At 52.2% G+C, this 21,868-nt stretch overlaps 8 protein-coding genes across 8 annotated transcripts; 6 read left to right on the plus strand and 2 right to left on the minus strand.

The window, feature by feature from the left end:
* Nucleotides 1-511: 511 nt before the first annotated feature.
* On the plus strand, nt 512-2,108 carry HMPREF1120_06152 (alternative oxidase AlxA). The gene is made up of 3 exons (XM_009160347.1): nt 512-813; nt 867-1,166; nt 1,223-2,108. Exons 1-3 carry the CDS (start codon nt 575-577, stop codon nt 1,731-1,733), a joined length of 1,050 nt encoding a protein of 349 aa, XP_009158595.1. The 5' UTR covers nt 512-574; the 3' UTR covers nt 1,734-2,108.
* A 685-nt stretch (nt 2,109-2,793) lies between these two features.
* On the plus strand, nt 2,794-5,352 carry HMPREF1120_06153 (uncharacterized protein; the record flags this gene model as incomplete). Its single annotated transcript, XM_009160348.1, has 1 exon — nt 2,794-5,352. One exon carries the CDS (start codon nt 2,794-2,796, stop codon nt 5,350-5,352), a length of 2,559 nt encoding a protein of 852 aa, XP_009158596.1.
* A 1,370-nt stretch (nt 5,353-6,722) lies between these two features.
* Nucleotides 6,723-7,778, plus strand: HMPREF1120_06154 (uncharacterized protein; the record flags this gene model as incomplete). The annotated part of the gene is made up of 1 exon (XM_009160349.1): nt 6,723-7,778. The coding sequence occupies one exon, from the start codon at nt 6,723-6,725 to the stop codon at nt 7,776-7,778; it is 1,056 nt and encodes a 351-aa protein (XP_009158597.1).
* A 905-nt stretch (nt 7,779-8,683) lies between these two features.
* HMPREF1120_06155 (small nuclear ribonucleoprotein D1) lies at nt 8,684-9,076 on the plus strand (the record flags this gene model as incomplete). The annotated part of the gene is made up of 1 exon (XM_009160350.1): nt 8,684-9,076. One exon carries the CDS (start codon nt 8,684-8,686, stop codon nt 9,074-9,076), a length of 393 nt encoding a protein of 130 aa, XP_009158598.1.
* Nucleotides 9,077-9,915: 839 nt separating this feature from the next.
* On the minus strand, nt 9,916-13,030 carry HMPREF1120_06156 (peptide chain release factor eRF subunit 2). The gene has a single exon (XM_009160351.1). It carries the CDS (start codon nt 12,850-12,852, stop codon nt 10,717-10,719), a length of 2,136 nt encoding a protein of 711 aa, XP_009158599.1. The 5' UTR covers nt 12,853-13,030; the 3' UTR covers nt 9,916-10,716.
* A 429-nt stretch (nt 13,031-13,459) lies between these two features.
* On the plus strand, nt 13,460-15,562 carry HMPREF1120_06157 (uncharacterized protein; the record flags this gene model as incomplete). Its single annotated transcript, XM_009160352.1, has 1 exon — nt 13,460-15,562. One exon carries the CDS (start codon nt 13,460-13,462, stop codon nt 15,560-15,562), a length of 2,103 nt encoding a protein of 700 aa, XP_009158600.1.
* A 107-nt stretch (nt 15,563-15,669) lies between these two features.
* Nucleotides 15,670-17,285, minus strand: HMPREF1120_06158 (nucleolin). The gene is made up of 2 exons (XM_009160353.1): nt 17,089-17,285; nt 15,670-17,039 (listed from the first exon to the last, which is right to left on the minus strand). Exons 1-2 carry the CDS (start codon nt 17,135-17,137, stop codon nt 16,207-16,209), a joined length of 882 nt encoding a protein of 293 aa, XP_009158601.1. The 5' UTR covers nt 17,138-17,285; the 3' UTR covers nt 15,670-16,206.
* Nucleotides 17,286-17,485: 200 nt separating this feature from the next.
* HMPREF1120_06159 (uncharacterized protein) lies at nt 17,486-18,551 on the plus strand (the record flags this gene model as incomplete). Its single annotated transcript, XM_009160354.1, has 3 exons — nt 17,486-17,701; nt 17,752-17,820; nt 17,869-18,551. Exons 1-3 carry the CDS (start codon nt 17,530-17,532, stop codon nt 18,549-18,551), a joined length of 924 nt encoding a protein of 307 aa, XP_009158602.1. The 5' UTR covers nt 17,486-17,529.
* Between the last annotated feature and the right edge of the window lie 3,317 nt (nt 18,552-21,868).

Below are 21,868 nucleotides of genomic sequence, written 5' to 3' on the forward strand. Positions count from 1 at the left end.
GTAGAAAAAAAGTTAAGATCTACTAGTACGGAAGGTGTGTCAGCGTAGGCCGTGGAGAAACTGGACGGCGATGAGAAAATAGCGTGCATCGGGAGCGTGCGACAAGGCGCTGCTACAGTACTAGGTTGTACCGCTGGTAGTGCCCGAAGATAGCAATGTCAGGGAGACCATGAGTGCGGGCTGATGCGTGTACACTGTACCTACGTACAACTTACAACATATCCTGTTGCCGTGTCCCCGTCAGCCTAGACTTCAAGAGGACACGAGGATCAAGCGCCCGCATCCACTCCGAGTCACTACTGTTCACGGCGTGGCTCCTCTCTCAACTGTGATAGATGATACACGAGGCGCATAGCGACAAAATATGTCGCATCTTGCCTGCATGACAACGCCGCAGTGGCCATTCGCCCTCCTAGAGCCCGATCCCATGGATGGCACCATTTGTTCTCGGACGATTTATATAAAATGCCCATATGTCGAATACTGCCCTTGCATCTATGCTTGCTGACCATACATGACTTGTATTACTTGACACACTATTCATGATTGACTCTTGTTGACGATAGTTACCACTATGAATTCAACAACCAAAGTACTCTTCATACCCACCCTCACGAACAATATCTCAAGAACAGCGAGTCGAGGCCTCGCTACCTCAGCCTTGACCACAGCTGCCAGGGGATCAGCTTTTCGAGCAAGCTATGCTGCCCTTCGACCGTTAAATCAACCCTCACGACGGAACTTCTCGGTCTCCAGCAGAACACAACTGGAATTCTTTCCTCCACCGAAAAACGCCCCAAACATCAGAGTAACGTAAGTTTTTCTCAACCTTATCTTCAGACTTCTCCGAACTTACCTTTTGACAGACCTGCATCATGGCCGCACGAAGAGGCGACCGAGGACCAACTCAAGAAGATCGAGATAGCTCATCGTGAAACCCGCACGCTTTCCGACAAAATCGCGTACAACATGGTGAGGTTCCTGCGTTGGGGAACAGACCTTGCGACGGGATACCGTCACGACCCCAATAAGCCCTACATTATGAACGAGAGGAAATGGCTGGTCCGGTTCATTTTCCTCGAGACGGTCGCTGGGGTGCCCGGCATGGTGGGAGGCATGTTGAGACACTTCCGCAGCTTGCGGAGAATGAAGAGAGACAATGGATGGTACGTACCTGAGTGAGCAACTGTGTGAAAGTCACTTACTGACAGACATCGCACAGGATCGAGACGTTGCTGGAAGATGCGTACAACGAGCGGATGCATCTCCTGACCTTCCTCAAGATGGCTGAACCAGGCTGGTTCATGAAGCTCATGATCATGGGAGCGCAGGGTGTCTTCGCCAACGGCTTTTTCCTGGCCTACCTTGTTTCTCCAAAGATCTGCCACCGGTTTGTCGGCTATTTGGAGGAAGAAGCGACCAAGACATACACTTATGCCATCGAGGACTTGGAGAACGGCAAGCTGCCGGCGTGGCAGAATCTCGAAGCCCCCGACATCGCAGTGAGTTACTGGAAAATGCCGGAGGGCCACCGCACCATGAAGGACCTCCTCTACTATATCAGAGCCGACGAGGCCAAACACCGCGAAATCCACCACACCTTGGGCAACCTTGATCCCACCCAAGATCCGAACCCTTTCGTCTCGGTGTACAAGGACCCAGCCAAGCCTCATCCCGGCAAAGGGCTCGAACACATCAAGTCCACGGGCTGGGAAAGAGAAGAGGTCATCTGAGGTGAGACAACAGCCGACGCTGATATTCCTGTACAATAATATACTGTAAAGAGGATTAACTGGGTGGCTCGGCAATGAGCCATGGGACGACGCAACGGAGCACTTGATTCATGGGAGACGAGTCGCGTTGCCACAGTTAGGTCGCGTTTGTCTGCAGCCTTGTATGCAATCCGGCTGGATGCAGCCACTGCAGCAGAGGTTGTGATTATGGTTTTGGTAGAGGCCATCGGCGCTCATGTGTCAGTTCTGTGCATCGACGCCTGTCGGTGGCCGAGCAAACAATTCTCCATTTCAGAGCTAGAAACAAGAAGAAGCCGACCCGGTATAAACAAATAGAAGTTAAAAAGTGTTGTTTGTAGAGGTGGCGCCGGCAGCTGCTCCTTCAGGCTTCGGTTTGTTGATGATTGTTGCAGTGTTTATCGGGGCACGCGTGTTGGATCGAGGACTGATGTCAGCTCGCATCCGCAACGCCTGAATCTGTCCGCCGAGTGGCTGAGGAATGGAGCCGGGTGTCCATATCTGAATGCGAGGCGCGTTTCTTGCCAACGCCAGATCCTGGTTTGCTATGGATTGCTATCGACCGAGTCGGACTCCTATCAATTAATAAGGTGCTCTTCACTTTAAGTAGACAGCCTAACAATTAAACGAATCTCACGCCAGAACTTGAATTGGGCCGCTGGGCTGGCGGACTTCAACTTCAATTGCTGTGATTTACTACTCCATCATAGCACTTCACTTATCTGCTACAACTACTACTGTTGTCAACTCCTGCACCGATCCATCCACGTGTACTAGTATCACCATCCACATTACCCTCCACAGTATTTCCACGCCTTCGGCCCCTTTCACAGATCAATCTCCCTCCTCCTATGTTATCCGCTCCTGCATCCGGCCGGACCACAAACTCGCGTGTTCAGTCTGTCGATGCACGCCCGTCTAGGACAGCGCAGCCTAAGTCCTCGACTCACACCACATCCGATCTGTACTGAGATTTGAGCCCCGAGGAACAGCAGGGTTCGCCCAGCTGGCTGGTATGACCTCTGCTCCTCGCCGTCCATCAATGGTGGAAATTGAAAGCGATGTCGACCTCCATCAGCTACTCGTCCCAACCCCTTCGAATCAGGCGCCTCCGCGGCGCTCCTCCTCCTCTTCTTCCGGACCAGGCAGTGATGCAGCGTCGTTTGTGATTCCAGAGAATCTATCTAGGAGCAATTCGGTCTATTCCTTCTCGAGAGCCTCGTTCAGCAGCCAGATTGCCAGCTTGACGGGGATTAACATACCCCAGGCTGAATCCCTCGCTGCCACAGTCACCACCCTACCGACTGCCCGCAAAGCGATCAAAGCCATCACAAGCGCCGCTGAACAGATACAATCATGGAACAAGAAGGCTCTGAAAGTACTGGAGAACTTGGACGCCGATGATGATGTCGAATGGGCAGCCGCGGCTGGAAGGTTGGGACTAGAGGAAACCGACAAGACCATCCGGCAATTCGAAACCTTGATCAATGTATATGTCATCGCGATTGAAGAGCTACAAGGACGCCGGGACATTGGCGATGTCAAACCGGAAGAGTTGCAGGCGGTCGTCGAGCAAATGGAAGTCACTCTCGAGGGATGGGGTAATGTTCGCAAAAACCTAAAGAAGGTCCATGAACAGGTGGAACTGGCCATGGAATGGGAAGAGCTATGGGCCAAAGTCCTCGGAGATGTGGGAGCAGAGATGGACAGTCTCAGTCAATTGGTGTTTGAGATGGAAGAGAAAAGGCACATGGCATACCAGGAACAGAAGACCGAGACGGGTCCAAGCCAGGCCATCGACCTGAACGAGTTGGAAAGCTTTATTGACGAACCGTCCAACAGGAGGACCACCCCTAATGCTCGCTTCAGTTTGCCGCCTTTTGAACAGTCCCCTCTGGGCTCTCCGATCATTGAGAATCCTCAGGATGACTCGAACCTCCTGGCTCTTTTCGCACGCATGCAACCGCTTCGGGCATCTCTAGATTTCCTTCCAATGCGCCTTTCGATGTTCCAGTCGCGGGCAGAAAAGATGTTTCCCATGGCTTGCCGCGAGCTCGACGACAAACGGGAGCGCTTGGAAAGAAACTGGATAGAGCTGTCAAAAGAGGCGGACAATCTTCGTCGCGAGCTGAGTGAAGACCGATGGGTGATCGTCTTTCGGAACGCTGGTCGACAGGCACAGAAGATGTGTGAGTCTGTGGAGCGGAGTATCCTGAAGGTCAAGGAGGCCATCAACGAAAACTACCAAGTGGTCAACCCTGCTGCCTTGGCCAGAAGGATTGAAAGCTTTGAGGCGAAAAGGATGCATTATGGGCCGGCCATCAGCCGCGTTCTTGCCATCATCCAGAAAGGCCTCAAGGATCGCTTGACGGTCAACGGAGAAATTCTTCGCCTGAACAAAGAGTTGTCGTCCAGAATGAGAGATTTGACCGACACAATGGAGGATCTTGAATCCCTCCTTGAGCCGTACACGACACAACAGAATTCCAGACTCCGTGAGTCGATCTCAAGCATCGTCTCTGCAGATCGTTCATTCACGAGCACCACATTTGCCGGGACTCCTGGCTCTTCACCTCCTTCGTCGGTTGATCTGCCACCGCAACGATCAGAACAGTCCACACCCAAATATGGACTCAACGGTTATACTAAGCATCGGACCTCATCTTCCACTCGTCCGCCACCTCCAACTTCCGCCAACAGACGAGCGTCAATACTCTCCCAAAGTAGGCGCCCTACCACGCCAATGTCTCAGGCTAGTAGCAGCAGCATTAGACGTGGAGTGTCACCAATGTCAGGCAAGCCATCGGTCTATCGTCAGGGAGTCTACTCACCTCCAGTAATCCCTGCCCCATCTCGACCAGGCCCAACGCCGCTGTCGAACAAACCAAGATGGTCCGCGGTAGTGAAACCTTCCGACACTACCTTGGCACCAACGTATCGTTCGTCGTCCGCTCCTAAACCAGGCACCGCACGAAAATATACCCCGCGGTCAATATCATCAAGCACAGCGCTGCCGCTGAGAAGTCCGCTGAGCCGGGAGGCCACTTCTTCACCCACAACAATGCTGCCTACGCCTCCAAAGAAAGAGACCGAGCGATTCCGATCATTTGCGGAGCGAGTCGCCGATCCTTCGCCTCCGGGCCGGACGAGTCGACTCATGGATCCTGTTCCCTATCATCGAGCTCGCAACTCTAGTGTCCCTGCAGCTCGAACCATCCGATCACCATCTTCTCTTGCAGTTCATAGCCAGAATAAGCCCACCATGGGCGGGGCTACAGTCCCTAGGCCAGCATCGTCTCTGAGCAGAAGCTATGGCACCTCTCCTGGTCTACCCTTACGTTCAATCACCCACAATCCTAGAACCATGTCGAGGTTAGGCCAGAGAGAGATATACTCTGATGAACTTGATCGATTGAGTGACCACGACAACGAAGAGGATGATCAGGTTACAGAACCGAATTCGAGTCCACTATCGAAGCGAACTATCACTCGGCCAAGCAGTGTTCTAGCGATGGCCAATGGAAAGGGGAAACGTATGTCGTTACTACCTGTTCCGGTAGGCAGTGGCAGACAAAGTTCGTTGGGGTCGAGAATGTCTTGAGCTTTTCAAAGTGAGCACTTCCCAGCCGGTCTGAGAAGCGTTTAGCTTTTTCGTTTTGTGCGTTTCCACCGTGATTTTGAAGCGATGGAAAGGAAAGGCAAGCGTGCGTGCGTGCGTGCAAATTGAGCCCGAGTGTGAATTGTTCTTGTTGCCAGCGTACAAGCGTGTTTTGCTGCTCTTTGCTTGGGGGCTTTCGAGTTCATCCGGCCCTCTCTTCCTGACTTCGTCAACAGTCGTCCATCATTATCTCAGATAGCTTAATCAAATCAGTGCTGCCAACTGGCAGGCGACGTGCATATTGTAAGAGCATGTCAGCTCCCGATACGGACTTGGTCTTGGTATGACCGCGTCACATGCTTCACCGTCCGCGCTCTTTTTTAAACCTTTATATCTATCTGTCGCGCAATTATCCCCAACAATCGCCACTTCACCACCATCGGGTCCTATGGCCTAGGTGGGTAGGTTGATTTGGGATTGTGTCTAGTTCTCGAGTTTCAACAAACTGGGCCGGCTATAAAATAAGTTTCTCGACCATAAAATACTCTCGACCATAATTGTTCGGTCAAAAAACCCTGATGGCATAAAACACCGGGGGTTTTCAGTCACTCATACACCTCTACACGACTGGGCTTGTGAGACCTGTTTTTTTGCCCTTTTGAAGAAATCATGTCGTGGTGTAGGTACAATGCAGGGCAAGTATAGGATTAGCCGACTTGAAGTTGAACCTCTTGGGCTGCGCGGTGGGCGATTACTAATCATGCATTGATGTGGGTGTCCATAGTGGTGTCTTGCACATAAATGTTTTATACGTAGGTACTCCTGCATATATACGCCCCTAGTTCAGCTCTGGAGCCGTTCTGTATATAGTACCTCGTATCTGTTTGGTCTCTCTACCGCTGTGCCTCATTTCGCTTATATTTCGCCCTAGTGCCAGGCATCAATGAGTCACTCTCCTCTCCGACCTACATTTTACAGTAAACATCAAGACCTCAACTCAATTCCTAGTAGTGTCGACGAGTTGTTCTTCAACTGATCAGTCCACGGCAAAGTTGCGACAAGAATCGATCAGAGGCAGAGGTGGTCGACTCCAACAAGTTTGTTTCTTATACTTGTGGTGGAACGTTACGTTTCGTTGTCGGATCTGTCTTGTACCCGAGATATATCTTCTCGGCCATCGGTCTTATCGATCGATACGTCCGTACCGGCGACTTTCCGCTCATCCCGCCGCAGCATTTGTTCCTGTTCCTTCGATCTGGTTTATTCCTCCGGCTTGACCACTGCCTCGAGGCTATTACTCAGGACATCTAGGCAGATCATCCAGCGTCAGCGCAACAAGTGCCACTAGCAATTTTCCTGTGAAAACGCACAAGATGGCATCCTTAACTAGCTCTTCCGCAACAGCAGATCCTCCATCCCAGACTCCAAAAGAAAAGACTTTCCGCAACTACGACACGTCCTCGGCCGCCGCGTACGCGCGGTACCGAGAACCATATCCGGACCGTCTAATCGACATCATCGTCGACAAACATGTCTCCACGGGCGGAAAGCTGGACGTCCTGTTGGATGTTGGATGTGGACCCGGAACAGCCACGCGGTCCCTTGCTCCCCGGTTCAAGCACGCATTGGGTGCGGACCCAGGTCAAAGCATGATCGAAGTGGCGCGCAAGGGCACGGCCAATGTCAACACCAAGTCCGGCGAACCGATCAGATTTGAGGTGTGCGAGGCCGAAAAGTTGAGTCAGTTGGCGCCTGTTTTGCGGGAGGTGACAGGTCAAGATGGCCCGTCCGTCGATCTCATCACCGCGGCCACGGCGGCACATTGGTTCGATCTGCCCAAGTTCTATGCCGAAGCAGCAAAAATTCTCAAGCCTGGAGGGAGTATTATCTTCTGGTGCACAAAGGGCGGCTACTGTAACCCGGACACGCCGAATGTGGAGAAACTACATAAGTTGTTTGCAGAGTTTGAAGACGAGGTCCTCAGAGACTTTGAGGAGCCGGGGAACAGATTGACGAGGCAACTGTATGTTGGGCTGAAGTTGCCGTGGGATGATGTGGAGGATGGCCAAGGAGGAGATGGTAAAGGAAAAGGAAACGGAAACCTGGGACGAGTCTTTCCAAAGGACGAGTTTCAACGTCTCGAATTCAATAAGGACGGCCATGTCCCGCCGGGCGAGAAGTTCCTTGTGGGCCGACGACTCACTTTCGATCAGATCAAGATGGGCTTGGGGACAGTTAGTCCCGTCACGCGCTGGCGGGAGGCGCATAAGGATAAGCTTGCCGCGGGGGAAATTGAGGACTGTGTTGATCAATTGGTCAGGCGTACAAAGGAGATCATGGAAGAGGTGCCGGAGGGGAAGGGGAGAGATTGGGCTGAAGGTGGTAGTGCCGTGGTGATCTTGGTGATTAAGAAGAGGAAGGATGCGTGATGCTGCTAGACTACCTAGGGATACTGGTGTTTCGTTTCAGCTGCAAGTGCAATGGCTAATAATTGAGTAAGAGGAAGATGGGGTGGTTGGAACTTTGTAATCCTGCGGAGCGAAGCAAAGTAGGTTGTGGTTTAATCTACCAAGGTCGTGCCAGACTCTCGTTGTGGCACTCTTTTTTCCTTGAAGATGATAGTGTGGTATCTAATCATAGCCTTGGGAAGGGACTTCAATTTTTATACCATGTCATCAGTTCAGCTACAAATGGGAACAGCGGAAAGGACGGTGAATCGATGGCCTGAATAGCTTGCTAGGTCTCGGAGGACATACTGAATAAGTTTCAGAGTAATTGGATATGGCTTGAAGAGAGACTAAGAACGAGTTCGACGCGTTGAGCGGTGGCCCGGAGGGTGGTTCATTGGGAGGATGAGGTGGTTCATTACATGGGTGCCCGACTTTCGCAAGGCTGAACTTGAAGTCGAAACAAACCTGCCAAGCTTGAGCAGCCAGCACAAGCTAGTACTAATTTGCACTAGTGCCTTAATGCGCAAGGCTGTGCCCGCAAAGTTCAAGTTCATGCTGCGGTGCGCAACTTGAATGCAGTGCCAGTCCGCGGTGTGTTTAATACTTATCAACGGCAACAACAAACTGCCTACACATCTAAAGTGACCGACCGACCAATTCCTCCCTATACTATCACAAGCGAATCCCATCGACTGCTGTTATTGCAAGACCAGGACGACATTGTCCTCCACGAGTTGCACCTCAAACTTCAGAACCACTTCGTCAAGCGGCGCGTGTCCAGGTTGACCACCAATAGGTCTCTTTCAAAATGAAGCTCGTCAGGTCCGTTGTCCCCTTTTTGATTGTTTAGTAGAGCTCAGAGAGTCGTTCCAGCTAACACTACCATGTCCTACAGATTCCTCATGAAATGCGCCAACGAAACGGTCACCATTGAACTCAAAAACGGCACCATCGTCCACGGTACCATCACATCCGTCTCGCCACAGATGAACACGGCCCTGCGCGCCGTCAAGATGACGACCAAAAACCGATCGAGCCCCTCAGCACCAGGCGAAACCATTTCCCTCGACACGATCAACATCCGCGGCTCGACGATTAGATATTTCATCTTGCCGGACTCGTTACCGCTGGACACGCTGTTGATCGACGACCAGCCTAAGCCGAAGAACAAGGCGAGAAAGGAAGGCGATGGTGCTGCTCGTGGTCGTGGAAGGGGAATGGGTCGTGGTCGTGGTAGAGGTGGTGGTCGCGGCAGGGGGAGAGGGAGAGGGTTTTAAACCGATCAACTGTTACGTGACGGTGATTGCGCACGAGGGCAGAGGCAGAGACTACCTTATGTTACGTGAGGGTATTGGCCAAGGCTGTGGTGCTATGCCGTGGATGTGCACGCATCTCCGGATCAAGAAGTTGAAACTGCAGACACAAAACAATTCGGTGGTGAATACGATATGGGAAAAGGTAGGGCTCGAGGGGCGTATGGAGACAGGAAGAAAGGGCAAAAACATTTGCATTTGCTTTATGCTGTGGAATCAACCAGACAAAAAGACAGTGTTGATGGCTTTCACTGCGCTCGGGATGGTTCAGGATTTCTCTGCTGGAATCGGATTCTCCGGGTGTGCATCATATCATGGATTCTCGAGAGACCGAACGAAACCCGACAGGCAGACAACCGATGAGGACGATTGTATTACGGTTACATGCGTCGCTGCGCTGCAGGGCTTTTCCAACAGCACTTAACGCTGCGCCATCGCGGAGCATCTCTATTTTCCCGGCTTGAGAACAACCATGTTGGCGCTGGTGGTCCAATGTGCACGACGGCATTTTCGAGGGCAACTATTTTCCACCCTTCGCCTTTCATTGCGGTCAGGTCGTCATTGCTTGGAACAAGACGGCATGGGATCCGGGATGCGGGATCCTGGTCTTGGACTCTCGTTCCCTTTTCGCAAACGGGGCGGCCGTGCTCGTTTCAGTTGCTCTATTTAGTAGTCTGCGCGCACTTATGGCGCTGTAGACCCCGAATAAACCTGATCAAAGGGCTTCAAGTCAAGCTGCAATGAGGTAGAAAGGGAGAACGCCTCCTAAATAAACACCCATGTTCCAGCCTTCCTTGTGTTTCGAAGATCAGTTAAATCATGAAACTTGATCCTCCCTACATACCTACTGTACTAGGGAACCACGTACAATTTGTTTCATATCCCTCTTGCTATTCAAGCTCGGCTCGAAAGTCTTTTCATGGATTTAGGTCATGAATGTACGGCTGAACCTTTAACAAGATACGGGATAGACCGTCGCCAACGCTGAAGCTTGCGCTGACCACCGCGTGGGGTAACAATGACCTTGGCCAGTATTTGTGTCTCTACTGGTGGTACCAAGTAACCACATCCACCACTGTATATCTAGACAGTCCAGGACCGTTCAACAGGACTGTGGCTTGCCTAGGGTAAAGTAAAGTTCCTTTGGAAAGAAAAAAAAGCCACCACTGGCTCCGGATTAGAGTTGGCGGTGAGAAAAGAAAACAAGAAAGGCATAACGGTAGGAAATGTGTGATTGATGAACCCTCCAGTTCCGTACAGGGAGCAGTCAGATGACCTTAGAAAGATGGCTAGCGGACTGAAGGCTCGAACTTGAAATATGGCAATCGTTCCTTGCCTCTACACTAGCAGCTGTAGTATAAACCACCACAGTCCGGAGGATCCCATCCAAATCCCGGCCCGTGGACACTTGGAGCTCGTCTATCTGCTCTTCAAGATTCCCCCATCCCTGCTGTCCAGTCATGTCATGGTGTGGGGTCAGCCCCCGTTTTATTTGGCAGTTTAGTCATGTAATGCGTTCGTTCGTACCCTCGAGGTCTGTTCCGTGTCTGAATCAGAAAGGAATCCCAAACGGATGTGAAAATGCGAAGGAACAGGTTGCGCGTCTACTCCTCGAGAATCAACTTGGTGATCTTGCCGACTGCGATGGTCTGGCCCTGGTCTCGAAGCGTGAATCGACCAAGCTGGGGATAATCTTCAAAGCGCTCAACACAGATCTTGCCTGCGCCGCTAGTAACCTGAAGGCGGGCAATAATGTTCTGACCCTTGGACGCAAATGGGGGCGGCTTCTTGCTCTTGCGGCCGGTCTTGGGCTCAAGCTTGTGGAGGAGCGCGGCGAAGGTGACTTCCTCGGTCGCGGCGTGGACGTGAATGACACAGTTGAAGCCAGCCGACAGAATGGACTTGAGCTCGACAATGCTGATCTGTGCTTCGAACTGGTTGACACAGTGCACGAGACGCTTGGGCGAACACAGCACGAATCCAGGCATGATATCTTCCTCTTCAATGCCTCGCAAACGCATGCGGACCTGCTCGCCCGAAGTCGCATAAGGGATCTCTTCTTCCGTCTCGCCATACAGTGCGGCAATGCCGACTTCCTCCCGGTTGGGCATCATGATGTAGTTCGAGTTCTTTTGCACCACGCCGGCTTCGATCCGACCTTCGATCATGGTGCCCATGTCTCGGTATTTGGCACCCACAGGCATCATGAACGGAGCATTGATGTTTCGTTGAATCTTGGGCAGGTTGTCCAGGAATTCGAGCAGCGACGGGCCATTGTACCAACTAGCAACATCGGCGGGAATACGATCCTTCACACCGAGCCCAGTCTGTGCCGAAAGAGGCATGAAGGTCGATTCCAGCCCAATTCGCTTCTTGAGGTACGGCTTCAGTTTGCCCACAATCTCGTCGTAGCGTTCTTTCGACCACTCTACAGTGACATCGTCCATCTTGTTGACCACGACGACTAACTCCTTGGCGCCGGTGGTCTTGATCAACATAGCATGCTCTTGTGTCTGACCACCTTTCTCGAAACCGGTCTCGAATTCACCCTTTCTTGCCGAAATGACTAAAATGGCAACGTCCGCTTGAGCTGCACCGCTCAACATGTTGGGGACGTATGTTTTATGGCCAGGAGCGTCGAGAATGGTGTATCTCCGCTTCTCGGTCTCGAAGAAGCCTCGGCCGACCTCCACTGTCTTTCCCTTGGCTCGTTCTTCTTTGTTCAAATCCAAAACCCACGAAATATACCAGGTCTCTCGGCCGGCATCCTTGGCTTCTCGTTTGTACTTCTCCAAGGTACGTTCGTCCACCATACCGGTCTGGATAAGGACTTGACCACCCAAAGTCGATTTTCCAGCATCAACGTGTCCGATAAAGATGATGTTGACATGTTCTTTTCCATACATTTCCGCCAGCACTGAGGCGTCGACATCGGCGCTCTGTTCCTGGGCGACCTCCTCTGCAGTCCGGCCCTTCTTTGTCTCTCCTGGCACAGGGGAGGATTTTCCAGAAGACGGTGCCGGGGAAGTCTTCCCCGAAACCTTCTCTCCCGTTTTCTCTACAGCCTTAGCCGCAGTAACCTTGGATCCCGCATCCACTTTTGCATCAGCCTTCGCCTCAGCCTTTGTCTCAGCCTTTGTTTCACTCTTGGGCGGCTCTTTCGTTGTTGGAGACGCGGGTTTCTTGGGCGAGGCCGAGGCGGAGCTTGGAATTCCGATTGACAGTACTTTGGCTTTGGGAGGCGCCGCAGCTGCCTGTGCTTTGGGCGCTGGGGCGGCAGCGGGAGCTGGGGCTTGTGCTGCCGGCTTTGGCGCCTGGGCAGACGAGGATTGGGCATCAGACTTTTTGGCAATGCTTATGGGAGCACCTTGTCTTGGTTGAAAGCCTCCGGGGGTTTGGTTGTAGGCCGCAAATTGACCGCTGTTGTAACCTTGGTTGTAGCCCTGTCTTGGCTGCTGCTGTTGTGGCTGCTGTGGTTGCTGCTGATATTGCGGGTATTGGTTGTAGCCTTGGCCATATTGAGCGTATTGATTGTAGCCCTGTTGCTGACCATAACCATAATTCTGATAGCCGTTCTGCTGATATGGCTGGCCTGGCTGAAAAGAAGTGGCACCAGGCTGGAAAGATGCGACTCCAGGCCTGAAAGAGTTGGCATTTATGTTGAGGTTTTGTTGTGTCTGCCTTGAAAGGTCTTCATCCTGCGCCGCCGCATCTTCCCAGGAATCGAAATTGCCGGACATTGCGAAGGTCTAAGCTGGGTGGAGGAGGTTTATGTGTGATAGAACTGACTGCAAGACTTCGGGTGATATAATATCGAGCGCAGCAAAGCAGCAGTTGAGGCGTTGGACTTTGCAGGCGGTGGAGGGGTGCGGGATTCGAGTTCTGATATTTCACTGCCACTTCACATTCGACTTCGACTTCGAGTTGGGGTCCATTTTGGCGCAGGCACTAAACCTGATCGGGGAGTTGCTTGGCATGGATTTGGAATGACGTCGAATGACAGCGCAGATTGTTTGCTTTGTTTGCTTCGCATATAAAACACGGCGGGATCCAGTGTCGGCGACATCATAAGGTGGCCAGGCGCTGTAGTAACATACTCAATAGAAGAACAAATTACTAGTACCTCACTTGCATTCACTCGTCTATCGCGACATGTGACTATGGGCTTGTGAATGCTCGTGCTAACTGAAGGTGAAGTGATCGACACGGAACATGTTTGCCTGCAATGCACCTCAAAACAGATGTACCTCTTTAGTCCATCAATCTTCTTTCCCACACTTCTGTTTTTCTTTCCGCGAGATCATACCTAGGTAACGATTGAGGCTCTCTGTACCGTGACTCCTCAGAATGGACGTCTTTCTGTCCAAGGTGACCCAGCAGGCTATGAACTATGCCATTCGGTCTGGTGTCACATTGACGGCCTCGTACGCCATCAAACAGTCCACAAAACTGCTCAATAGCGCCCCCAAGAGCGATGCCCGGGATGAACTCTACCGTGCCCAGCAACGCCTTCAAAACAAGATTCGAATCGTCTCCCCGGCAATCGATATGATCGAGTTGATCGCGGCGCGAGGCAACACTTCTCTTGAGTCCGCCGTGGCACTGACCAAAGAGCTGCGCCTCCAGATCCAATCCTTAGGTCAACGCCTGGCTAAAGCGGCAGAGCACATGGAGAAGAAAGCCTCTAAAAACGGCAAAAATGTCAAGCACCTCGATCAACAGACGGAGCTGGAGTTGAAATGGATGGTCCGGGACATTAATCGTCTGCTGGAACGCATCGAAGATGCTGTGCCTCTCATTAACCTTGCAATCACTACTTCGGGGGCAAGCCTGTCTACCTCACTACCACACACTGTCTCTCCGTCGAGACTATTGCAAGCGAGCACATTTCTGACCGCAGGCGACACCCAATATGCATTATCTCCACAGAGCGCTGTGCAAATCGGACCCACCTTCACTCTGACAGTGTACATGCTCTTTGCCGGCCATGACCGCCCACAGGATGAGGAAGACATCCGCGAGACGACTTGGAAAGAAGTCATTCATAAAGCCAGAGTCAAGCTGCGACGCGTGCCTCTCGATCTGGTGACCGGTACGGGCTCTGGTTCGGATGCTACACCTTCTGCCGAAATCTCGTCTCCCGGCCCAGTGTCAGACGTCAACGGCATCTTCCCTGCTGATGCACGGGCAGACGAATATGCCTACCAGATGATGATCATTGAAGATTTTGACGATGACCGCGTGCATGACTTCGAAGAAGATCAACCCCGCCCCGGTCCCTTTGACGATGTGGCACTTGCAGGTATCCGCGAAATGATCCCAATTCACCAAATATCCAAAATTTTCTACGCAGACACCAGCAAAGTCCTGAACATTGGATCTGACGCAGAAAGCAACCATCCCGTTCTACTACTGAAACGAGATGTCAATGCCATACCTCCAAGGAGGATGATGCGAAAAGAAGAACTCAGCGAGGAGGATGAAGAGGGCATTACTTCACCACAGAATCAGCAGCCCGAACAGCATTACGATGATGAACTTCGCCAAAGACATCAGGACCCATGGCGGTTTCCGCCGTCCTTGGATCCCGAATGGATTGCATTCGAAGTCTACTCCGAGTCCGACTCGGAAGAATCCGACGCCGAGACCGAAGCGGGAGAGAAAGAACAAGACGAGGAGGACACTTCTCGCACAGACTTCGGTGACAATTACCATGCTGATGATGATGCCGCTGCTTCACAACTTGCCAACTGCATGTCCGATATGCATCTTAGTACCGCAAGTACCAGCTCTCCATCTCCGTCTCAAGCGAACCAGAACCAGGCATTCCGCACCAGCCAGTCGCCTCCATGGGTCAACGGTATCAAAACATCCCTGTCGTTGTTGGAGCTCCTCCTGCGACTGACTTCTCTGCAACAATTCCAGCAGCAGTCCCATCTCTCCATCACCGACGAGCTACTCAACTTCTTCCTCGAGGAGAGTGCTTCCACCGGCGCAGGCGGCGATGAACACTACAGACAAGCCCTGCGGGCAGAGGCCAGGCGGCGTGTCGGCTGGGACCCCTACGACGAAAGCCCCATGAAAAAGCGTGGCGAGGAGTACCAGTACTACAGTCCGAGTCCGAGATCGAGTCCTGCACCGCACCGAGATGCTCAGGTCCAAGGCTTGACTGGACCCGCGTCGTCGCCTTGGAATCCCCGAGATGCGCATATGCGGTCAATCACGGGTGTCTCGGATTTTCAAGCGCCATCGCCGTCGCCCAGAGCGTCACTCTCCCCTAGAGGGTCACCGCTGCCGTCTATGCCACCACGCGAACGTAGTCGTGGGAGTCGGGCGTCTTGGCTGAAGAGGGAAGATGGTAGGAAGGGCAGCCCGTTGAGACCGCAGACTGCGCATACGGACGAAGGAATCGGTACGAGTCCTGCTAGTAGTGGAATAGACAAGGCATGAGGGCAGGAGGGTTGGACAGGAGAAGAACAATGGCACATGCTTCTGGAGAAGATCCAAAGGGGAAATGGAAATTAGGGAGGCGTGAGGACGAGTTACGATCAGTCACAAGACTTTGATACCCTTGATTGGTTTGCACTGTGCAAATAGATTTTCTTCGCGGCATCATCGCACGCAAAGATTCAATTCTTATTCATTTCGTCACCTGATACTATGACCTACTTTCATCTAAAGTCTGCCGATATTGTCGTGGGTCGTGCCAACCGCTTCATGCCTCCAATCTGGCTCTGCCTTTGTCGCCGCGCTTTCTGTTGGTTCCATTCTCAACAACCTGACGCGCACACGCAAGGAACACCAAGAGTGACACTACGTGACTCCTCATGCCACAATCTTTTAGTCGGCTTGGCTGACTTTCATGATATGTGAGGAGGCATAGCAAGGCGCAACCTTACGCTCACGCAGCAGGTGGGTGAACTAGTTTCATTCAGCCTTTGCACAGCTGCAGGCTATGTGTAGCGGATATCTGGGATGGACGTGTCGGCCAGCTGAATAATGCGCTGTAGTGTCGCTGCGCGACAGGATCATCTTTTCACTCGGCGGGAGAACTCGGCGTGTAGAGTAAGTTATGTGATCCAGCTTCTTTCCTCTCATCTCACACCCATCTGCGCTCTGATCTGCATGATTTGAGCCCTCTCAGCGGGCGAAAACGAGTCTATCGTTCTTTGATCCATGGCCAACACTTGCTGAATCATCTCTTGTTGTGTCAAAACAGGCTGTGGCGCCGGAGGCTGCGGTTGTTGTACTGGAGTAGGTGTGTAAGGTTGAGCCGGTCTAGGAGGCATTTGTCCAGGGACAACAGGATAGCCGGGGTATTGTTGCGGAGTAGGTTGTGGAGGAGGAAGAGGTGCTGCTGGCTGGGGCGGTCTCGCGGCGGCTTGTTCTACCACTTGTGCCAAAACTTTAGGATCGACCAGATTCATCAGGATGAGAGCTTGGAATATGGCAAAGGACAGTTGTGGTGCGGCTTTGAGGAGGGAGGTCGCTTTCGCCGGGTCGGAGATGGCTAATGCTTTCATTTGTGTAAGGACATCGAGAAGTTGCGGTGGTGGGACAGTCGAGAGCGTTTGTGAAATGGCATCTGTGCATCTGAGATTCGGAGGCAGATCAACACCGGCGGGCATGGGAGGAAGAGCGCCAGCGCCTGAGCCTTGCATGCTGTCGCCGCCAGGGGCGTTCGTCTGATCGTAGTTCGTGGGAGGAGCGTCTTTCTCGTTATTGTGAGGCCAGTCAACTCGGATCTTGCGTCCATCGATCTCAAAGTCGTTCAGGTTGCGAACCGCATTTGCGGCGGAATCTGCGTCTTGGAAATCTGCGAAGCCGAAGCCTTTCGATTTGCCGGTTTCTGGGTTCGTCATAAGCCTGAACTTGACGACCGTTCCCGCATAGCTCAGAATCTTGACGATGTTCTCCTCGCTCAAATCTGTAGGTTGTTAGTTAGAGTGGGAGAGTACAAAGCGCGTGCGTCTTACTGAAGGGAATGTTGCCCACGAAGACGCTGCGGCTCGAGCCGGGCGCCATGTTGGTAAATGTTAGCCTAGGCGAAAATGGTTGGAGAGGGTATAAGGAGATTGTGGTAAGTAGTATCTTAGGAGAGGGACACAGATGGTGGTAAAGAGATGCCAGTGTTGGGTTGTATTTTTGGCCGGAAGCGGGAGACTCAGATTCCAGATTCAGAGTACATGAGGAGCTACGGAGGAGCAAAGTGTACTGCGTGTGAGAACGGCGAATCATAACGCCAAGCCAGTTTTTCTCCGCGGATCATGTCGAACGCATGCAGGGCAGTAAAGTCGAGTGGTTCACTCGGAAGCTTAGCAAGTCGTCACGATCATCAACTCGGTTGTCAGCCTGCCAGCCGCACTTGGCCTCTCACATCCCAGCCCTTCCTCCCCAAGGGTTAACAGTCCTCAATCATGTCGTACGATCCACGGGAGCATTTCCAGCAGATCCAGCGGACGCTGCAGCAGCGGAGCGGGCGAGGCTTCCAAGGTGTGCCGGGAGGCGGCGGTGCCGCAGGAAGAGGTCTTCTCGCATTGATCGGAGTCGGTGTCGCTGGAGTGGTCATCTCAAATTCCATATTCAATGGTATGCGCGGTCCATGTCAGGTGTGTGGGTGATTACTGACGCGGGGCTAGTTGACGGTGGTCATCGCGCCATCAAGTATACCAGAATAGGCGGAGTGTCGAAGGAGATCTACAACGAAGGTATGTGTAATAAGTGCAACAGTGGAAGTATATTCTAACTTCTACAAGGGACCCATCTGCGTATACCTTGGTTCGAGACACCAATCGACTACGATGTGCGAGCGAAGCCGCGAAATGTGGCATCTTTGACGGGCACCAAAGATCTCCAGATGGTCAACATAACATGCCGTGTCCTGTCCAAGCCTCGAATCGATGCGTTGCCTCAAATATATCGCACTTTGGGCACCGATTACGATGAACGTGTTCTGCCATCGATTGTGAACGAAGTCCTCAAAAGCGTCGTGGCGCAATTCAATGCAAGCCAGCTCATCACGCAGCGAGAGAACGTGGCAAGATTAGTCAGAGACAATCTCACCAGAAGAGCCGCTCGGTTCAACATCTTGCTTGATGACGTGTCTTTGACACATCTCTCGTTCTCGCCCGAATTCACTGCCGCGGTTGAGGCTAAGCAGGTTGCTCAGCAGGAAGCGCAGAGAGCGGCCTTCCTGGTCGACAAAGCAAGACAAGAAAAGCAGGCGACCATGGTCCGCGCTCAGGGTGAAGCCCGCTCTGCCGAACTGATTGGTGATGCGATCAAGAAGAGTCGAAGTTATGTTGAACTCAGGCAAATCGAGAATGCTCGAAACATTGCTGCCATTTTGCAGGAGTCTGGCGGCAAGAACAAATTATACCTCGATGCTCAAGGTCTCGGGCTTAATGTCAACGCCGGCGAAGATTCAGCTAAGAAATAGGGGGTATGATGGTGCAGGACTTCGTGTAATCTGGCTGCACATGGTCTCATGGCTCGTTTGTTGGTAATATCCATTAGCGATCAGTGGTCAAAATGTAACATTCTTCACTCGGATCCCCTGCGTCTTCATTCGACTTTGCCTTGTCATCCTTGCGCGCCAAAAGGCATATCTGCTACCCTTGTACTACTCACATCGTTTTGCTGCACTTTCTAAAAGAAAGTTATTCTTAGAGCATCCACAGCGGTGCGAGGTACATCTGCCTCTTTCTCGGCCTCGGTTTAACAATGACAGGGCACAGCCGGTTTAGGGCCGCTAGTCTTGACTATGTAACAGTAGCCCTCCAGAGGAGTGCCCCGGGGATATGGTTCAGCACTGCGGGAAGATATAAGACATTGTCTGAGCTATGAGAGCCAGTTGCAAGAGACCGTACAGAGTCGGACCTCACACTACGCCCAGAACTCATACTAGCGTCGTGTTGCTGAGTTATGCTACTTGTTTTCCTCTCTGCCTGCTGTTTCTGTTCAAATTGGGCAGATGGGATAATGGCAAGGTTGCAATCAGGAAGCTTCGCTCCTGCTGGTTTGCGGGATGGAAAAGATACCTGGTGGTTGAACTTGAACTGAGGTATGCCAGTGTCCGGGGTAAAAGCTTCTTTGTTCCTTTCACCCCTACCCACAGTAAGGTTGTGTCCTGCCTTACAGCCTTTTAAAAGCCCTTATCTTTGTTCGTGCACCCCGCCTCAGTCCCGCGGTCCAATTACCGTTTGCGTCAGTTTCTGGTCGCGACGGTAGAGATGTCAGAGGTTCCACTGAGCGTTGAACTGTGCATGATGAGATAAACTTTCTCGGTTGTCCTAAACACCGTCCCATCAAGAAGGGGAGCATATGTGAGGCATCCAATCTATCCTGTAGGTGGCTCAGCGTTTCAAATCTTCTAGAGGACGGTTGCTGACAACCAATAGCAGTACAAACCCTCCGAAAGTCAGACTTCGCCCTCTGCCGCACCAAAGACTATCTTCCTCATATAACCCTCCCACCACCCTCGACAAACCGCGCATGCACTTGCTCGCTGACAAGAAGGCTTTGGCTGACCTTCATTCTCCTGGCGATTTCCCTTTGCAAAATGATCCGTGGCTATCTATGGCCGATGGCTAAAGGTTCGACCATGCTTGTACTCACAGTACTGTCAGCGGCAGTGTGCAGCGAGGCGCCAGTTTTCAAGATCATGGACAACGTCTGTGCTGGGATTGTGCTTCAGACTTACATCACTTGAACACATTAGTTCAATAACAATGCAGGTAAAGTCATGCATATATCTCAAATCGCTGAAACATTGCAGCTACTGGCATAGTCCCCAATATAGTATCAGCATTGCTTGAGGCATCCCACCGTGAGTGAGTTACCACATCCCCAGCACTTCTTTGGGAGAGTTTGAGGGCAGCATGACATCTGCCTGGCCAACTTCAGGATGAAGGACAGCGACAAGGGCCATCAGGCTGACGAGGCTGACGAGGCCGACGAGGCTGAAGAAGTCTGCTTAAGCTCCGCCAAGCAGCCCCACTAGTGAATGTGGCCAATCACTTGAAGCATGAGACTGTCCTGGAATGTGAACAACAACAACCTTGAACGTATTAAACACGGACCATCCTACCTGCATCTCGTGTACCTGGCATTGAGACACTGGACCCATTCAGAAAATCACGACAGGATCATGGATGAGTCCTATCGCTTTGCTCCCCGTGTAGCGCTGCAGCATCAGGATGGCTCATGCAGGCTCCACTTGCGGCGACACAGGGCTCATACACTCAAAAGCATCTGTGCCGATAGCGGGAGGGCCAGAGCCGGGCCACAACAGGTTTGTTGTCAGTAAAGCCGAAGGCCAGATGCGGTACTCGCTGGTGGGCTCGAAAACGCTTCGTGCCGGAAGCCTATCCTCCGTGTCTTGCAAAGATGTGCATTTCAGGGAAGTATCCTCCCACGTCCCCTTGTCGTTTTCGGGCGCGATGGCTTTCCCCTTACCAAGCATCTGCCATGGATTCCCATCAAGGCACCGGTACGGCGGCTGCGAAGGGTGCTCCTGGGGAGCCCGTGCGGCCACTGCCAATGGCTGTTACTTCCAGGCTGGAGCGAGCTATCTTGTGATGCACTCCGTCCTTGGCTCTGCTGCTTATGGCCTCGAAGGAAGCATCTCGGTCTCTTCTTGAAATGACAAACCACAATACTGCCCAACTCTTGCACTGCAGTTTATCCAGGGATGCCATAAGTGCGCCTCGGAATAGCACTTGAAAATCGACGCTGTGGTTGCCAACCCCGTAGTAACTGGCGGCAGTCGAGGTTGGCCTCTCCTTAGCACCCTCTGCGGCGGAAGATGCTACTGGGGACAGATGGGTCTGTGGAATGCATGTGGATGTGGATGATACTGGTGAGAGGGCCCAGGGGTCTCTGTCATTGTCCTTTGTGTCTCAGAGACATTGGAGGAGTCTTTGCAGCATGAAATTGCTGAACGATTGTGAGGGTGGATAACTCTCTGAGAGATGCAGTTCAGGGCGAGAACAGGAAAGGACAGATGGCATTAATCAGAGCCAAATCAACTAGGTACCACTAACACAACATTGTCACCTGAATCTGGCGTTCAACAATGGAACCTGGCGTTGACTTATCACTTCTGGATATCGCGAGGCGTGCGGCTGCTTCATGGCGGCTGAGCCGCATTCCGGAATGATCCATCCAGCATAACCAGCCACGAGGCTCGCACCCCTTTCATCACCTCTTCTGGTCACTGCCAGCTTCCTCTTCCCCTTCTTCTTCATCATTCTCATTTTCATCCTCTGCAGCATCACCTACAAGCAACAACCAACCCCTCTTTTGGCCTTGGTTGCTTGGTATCACGGTTCTTGGACTCTTTGTCAAGCTATGCATGCTGCTAGGATCATCTTGGAAGCTTGCGGCTTGTGCAAACTTCTCTTTTCTTCTTGATCCATTCTCAGAAGCCCTCTAGAGAGTGAGATCTTGGAGTGACCCTCCCGCTCCCACGCCTATTCCCTTCCCTTTTTGACATCCACTGATACCGCCGTCTGGGTACGTTTCAACGACCGCTCCAGTACGTCCTCTCGGCTACAGGCTGCAGATCTCAGACCACTTGACTTGCGCAGTCTCAAAAGCAGGCTTCTTCAAATTCTTTTTGGAAGCGAGTTGGATACACGGGTTTGCTCAGCTCTCCTCAAGCGAGAACCTGATACGCCAAAGGCGACTGCACAGTCGTAAGTCTCCAGGTCCAACAATATTTGGGTTGAGCTAACACATCCACGACACACAGCC

The sequence above is a fragment of the Exophiala dermatitidis genome, assembly GCF_000230625.1.
Source record: "Exophiala dermatitidis NIH/UT8656 unplaced genomic scaffold supercont1.5, whole genome shotgun sequence".
In the NCBI taxonomy this organism is placed as follows: Eukaryota; Fungi; Ascomycota; class Eurotiomycetes; order Chaetothyriales; family Herpotrichiellaceae; genus Exophiala; species Exophiala dermatitidis.

What these genes read in the sequence shown, in the direction of transcription:
- HMPREF1120_06152 (XM_009160347.1), top strand. Translation starts at nt 575, where the DNA reads ATGAATTCAACAACCAAAGTACTCTTCATACCCACCCTCACGAACAAT. An exon ending in GCCCCAAACATCAGAGTAAC is followed by an intron (nt 814 to 866) that starts GTAAGTTTTTCT and finishes ACCTTTTGACAG; the next exon opens with ACCTGCATCATGGCCGCACG. An exon ending in ATGAAGAGAGACAATGGATG is followed by an intron (nt 1,167 to 1,222) that starts GTACGTACCTGA and finishes GACATCGCACAG; the next exon opens with GATCGAGACGTTGCTGGAAG.
- HMPREF1120_06156 (XM_009160351.1), bottom strand. Translation starts at nt 12,852, where the DNA reads ATGTCCGGCAATTTCGATTCCTGGGAAGATGCGGCGGCGCAGGATGAA.
- HMPREF1120_06158 (XM_009160353.1), bottom strand. Translation starts at nt 17,137, where the DNA reads ATGGCGCCCGGCTCGAGCCGCAGCGTCTTCGTGGGCAACATTCCCTTC. An exon ending in CGTGGGCAACATTCCCTTCA is followed by an intron (nt 17,040 to 17,088) that starts GTAAGACGCACG and finishes AACAACCTACAG; the next exon opens with ATTTGAGCGAGGAGAACATC.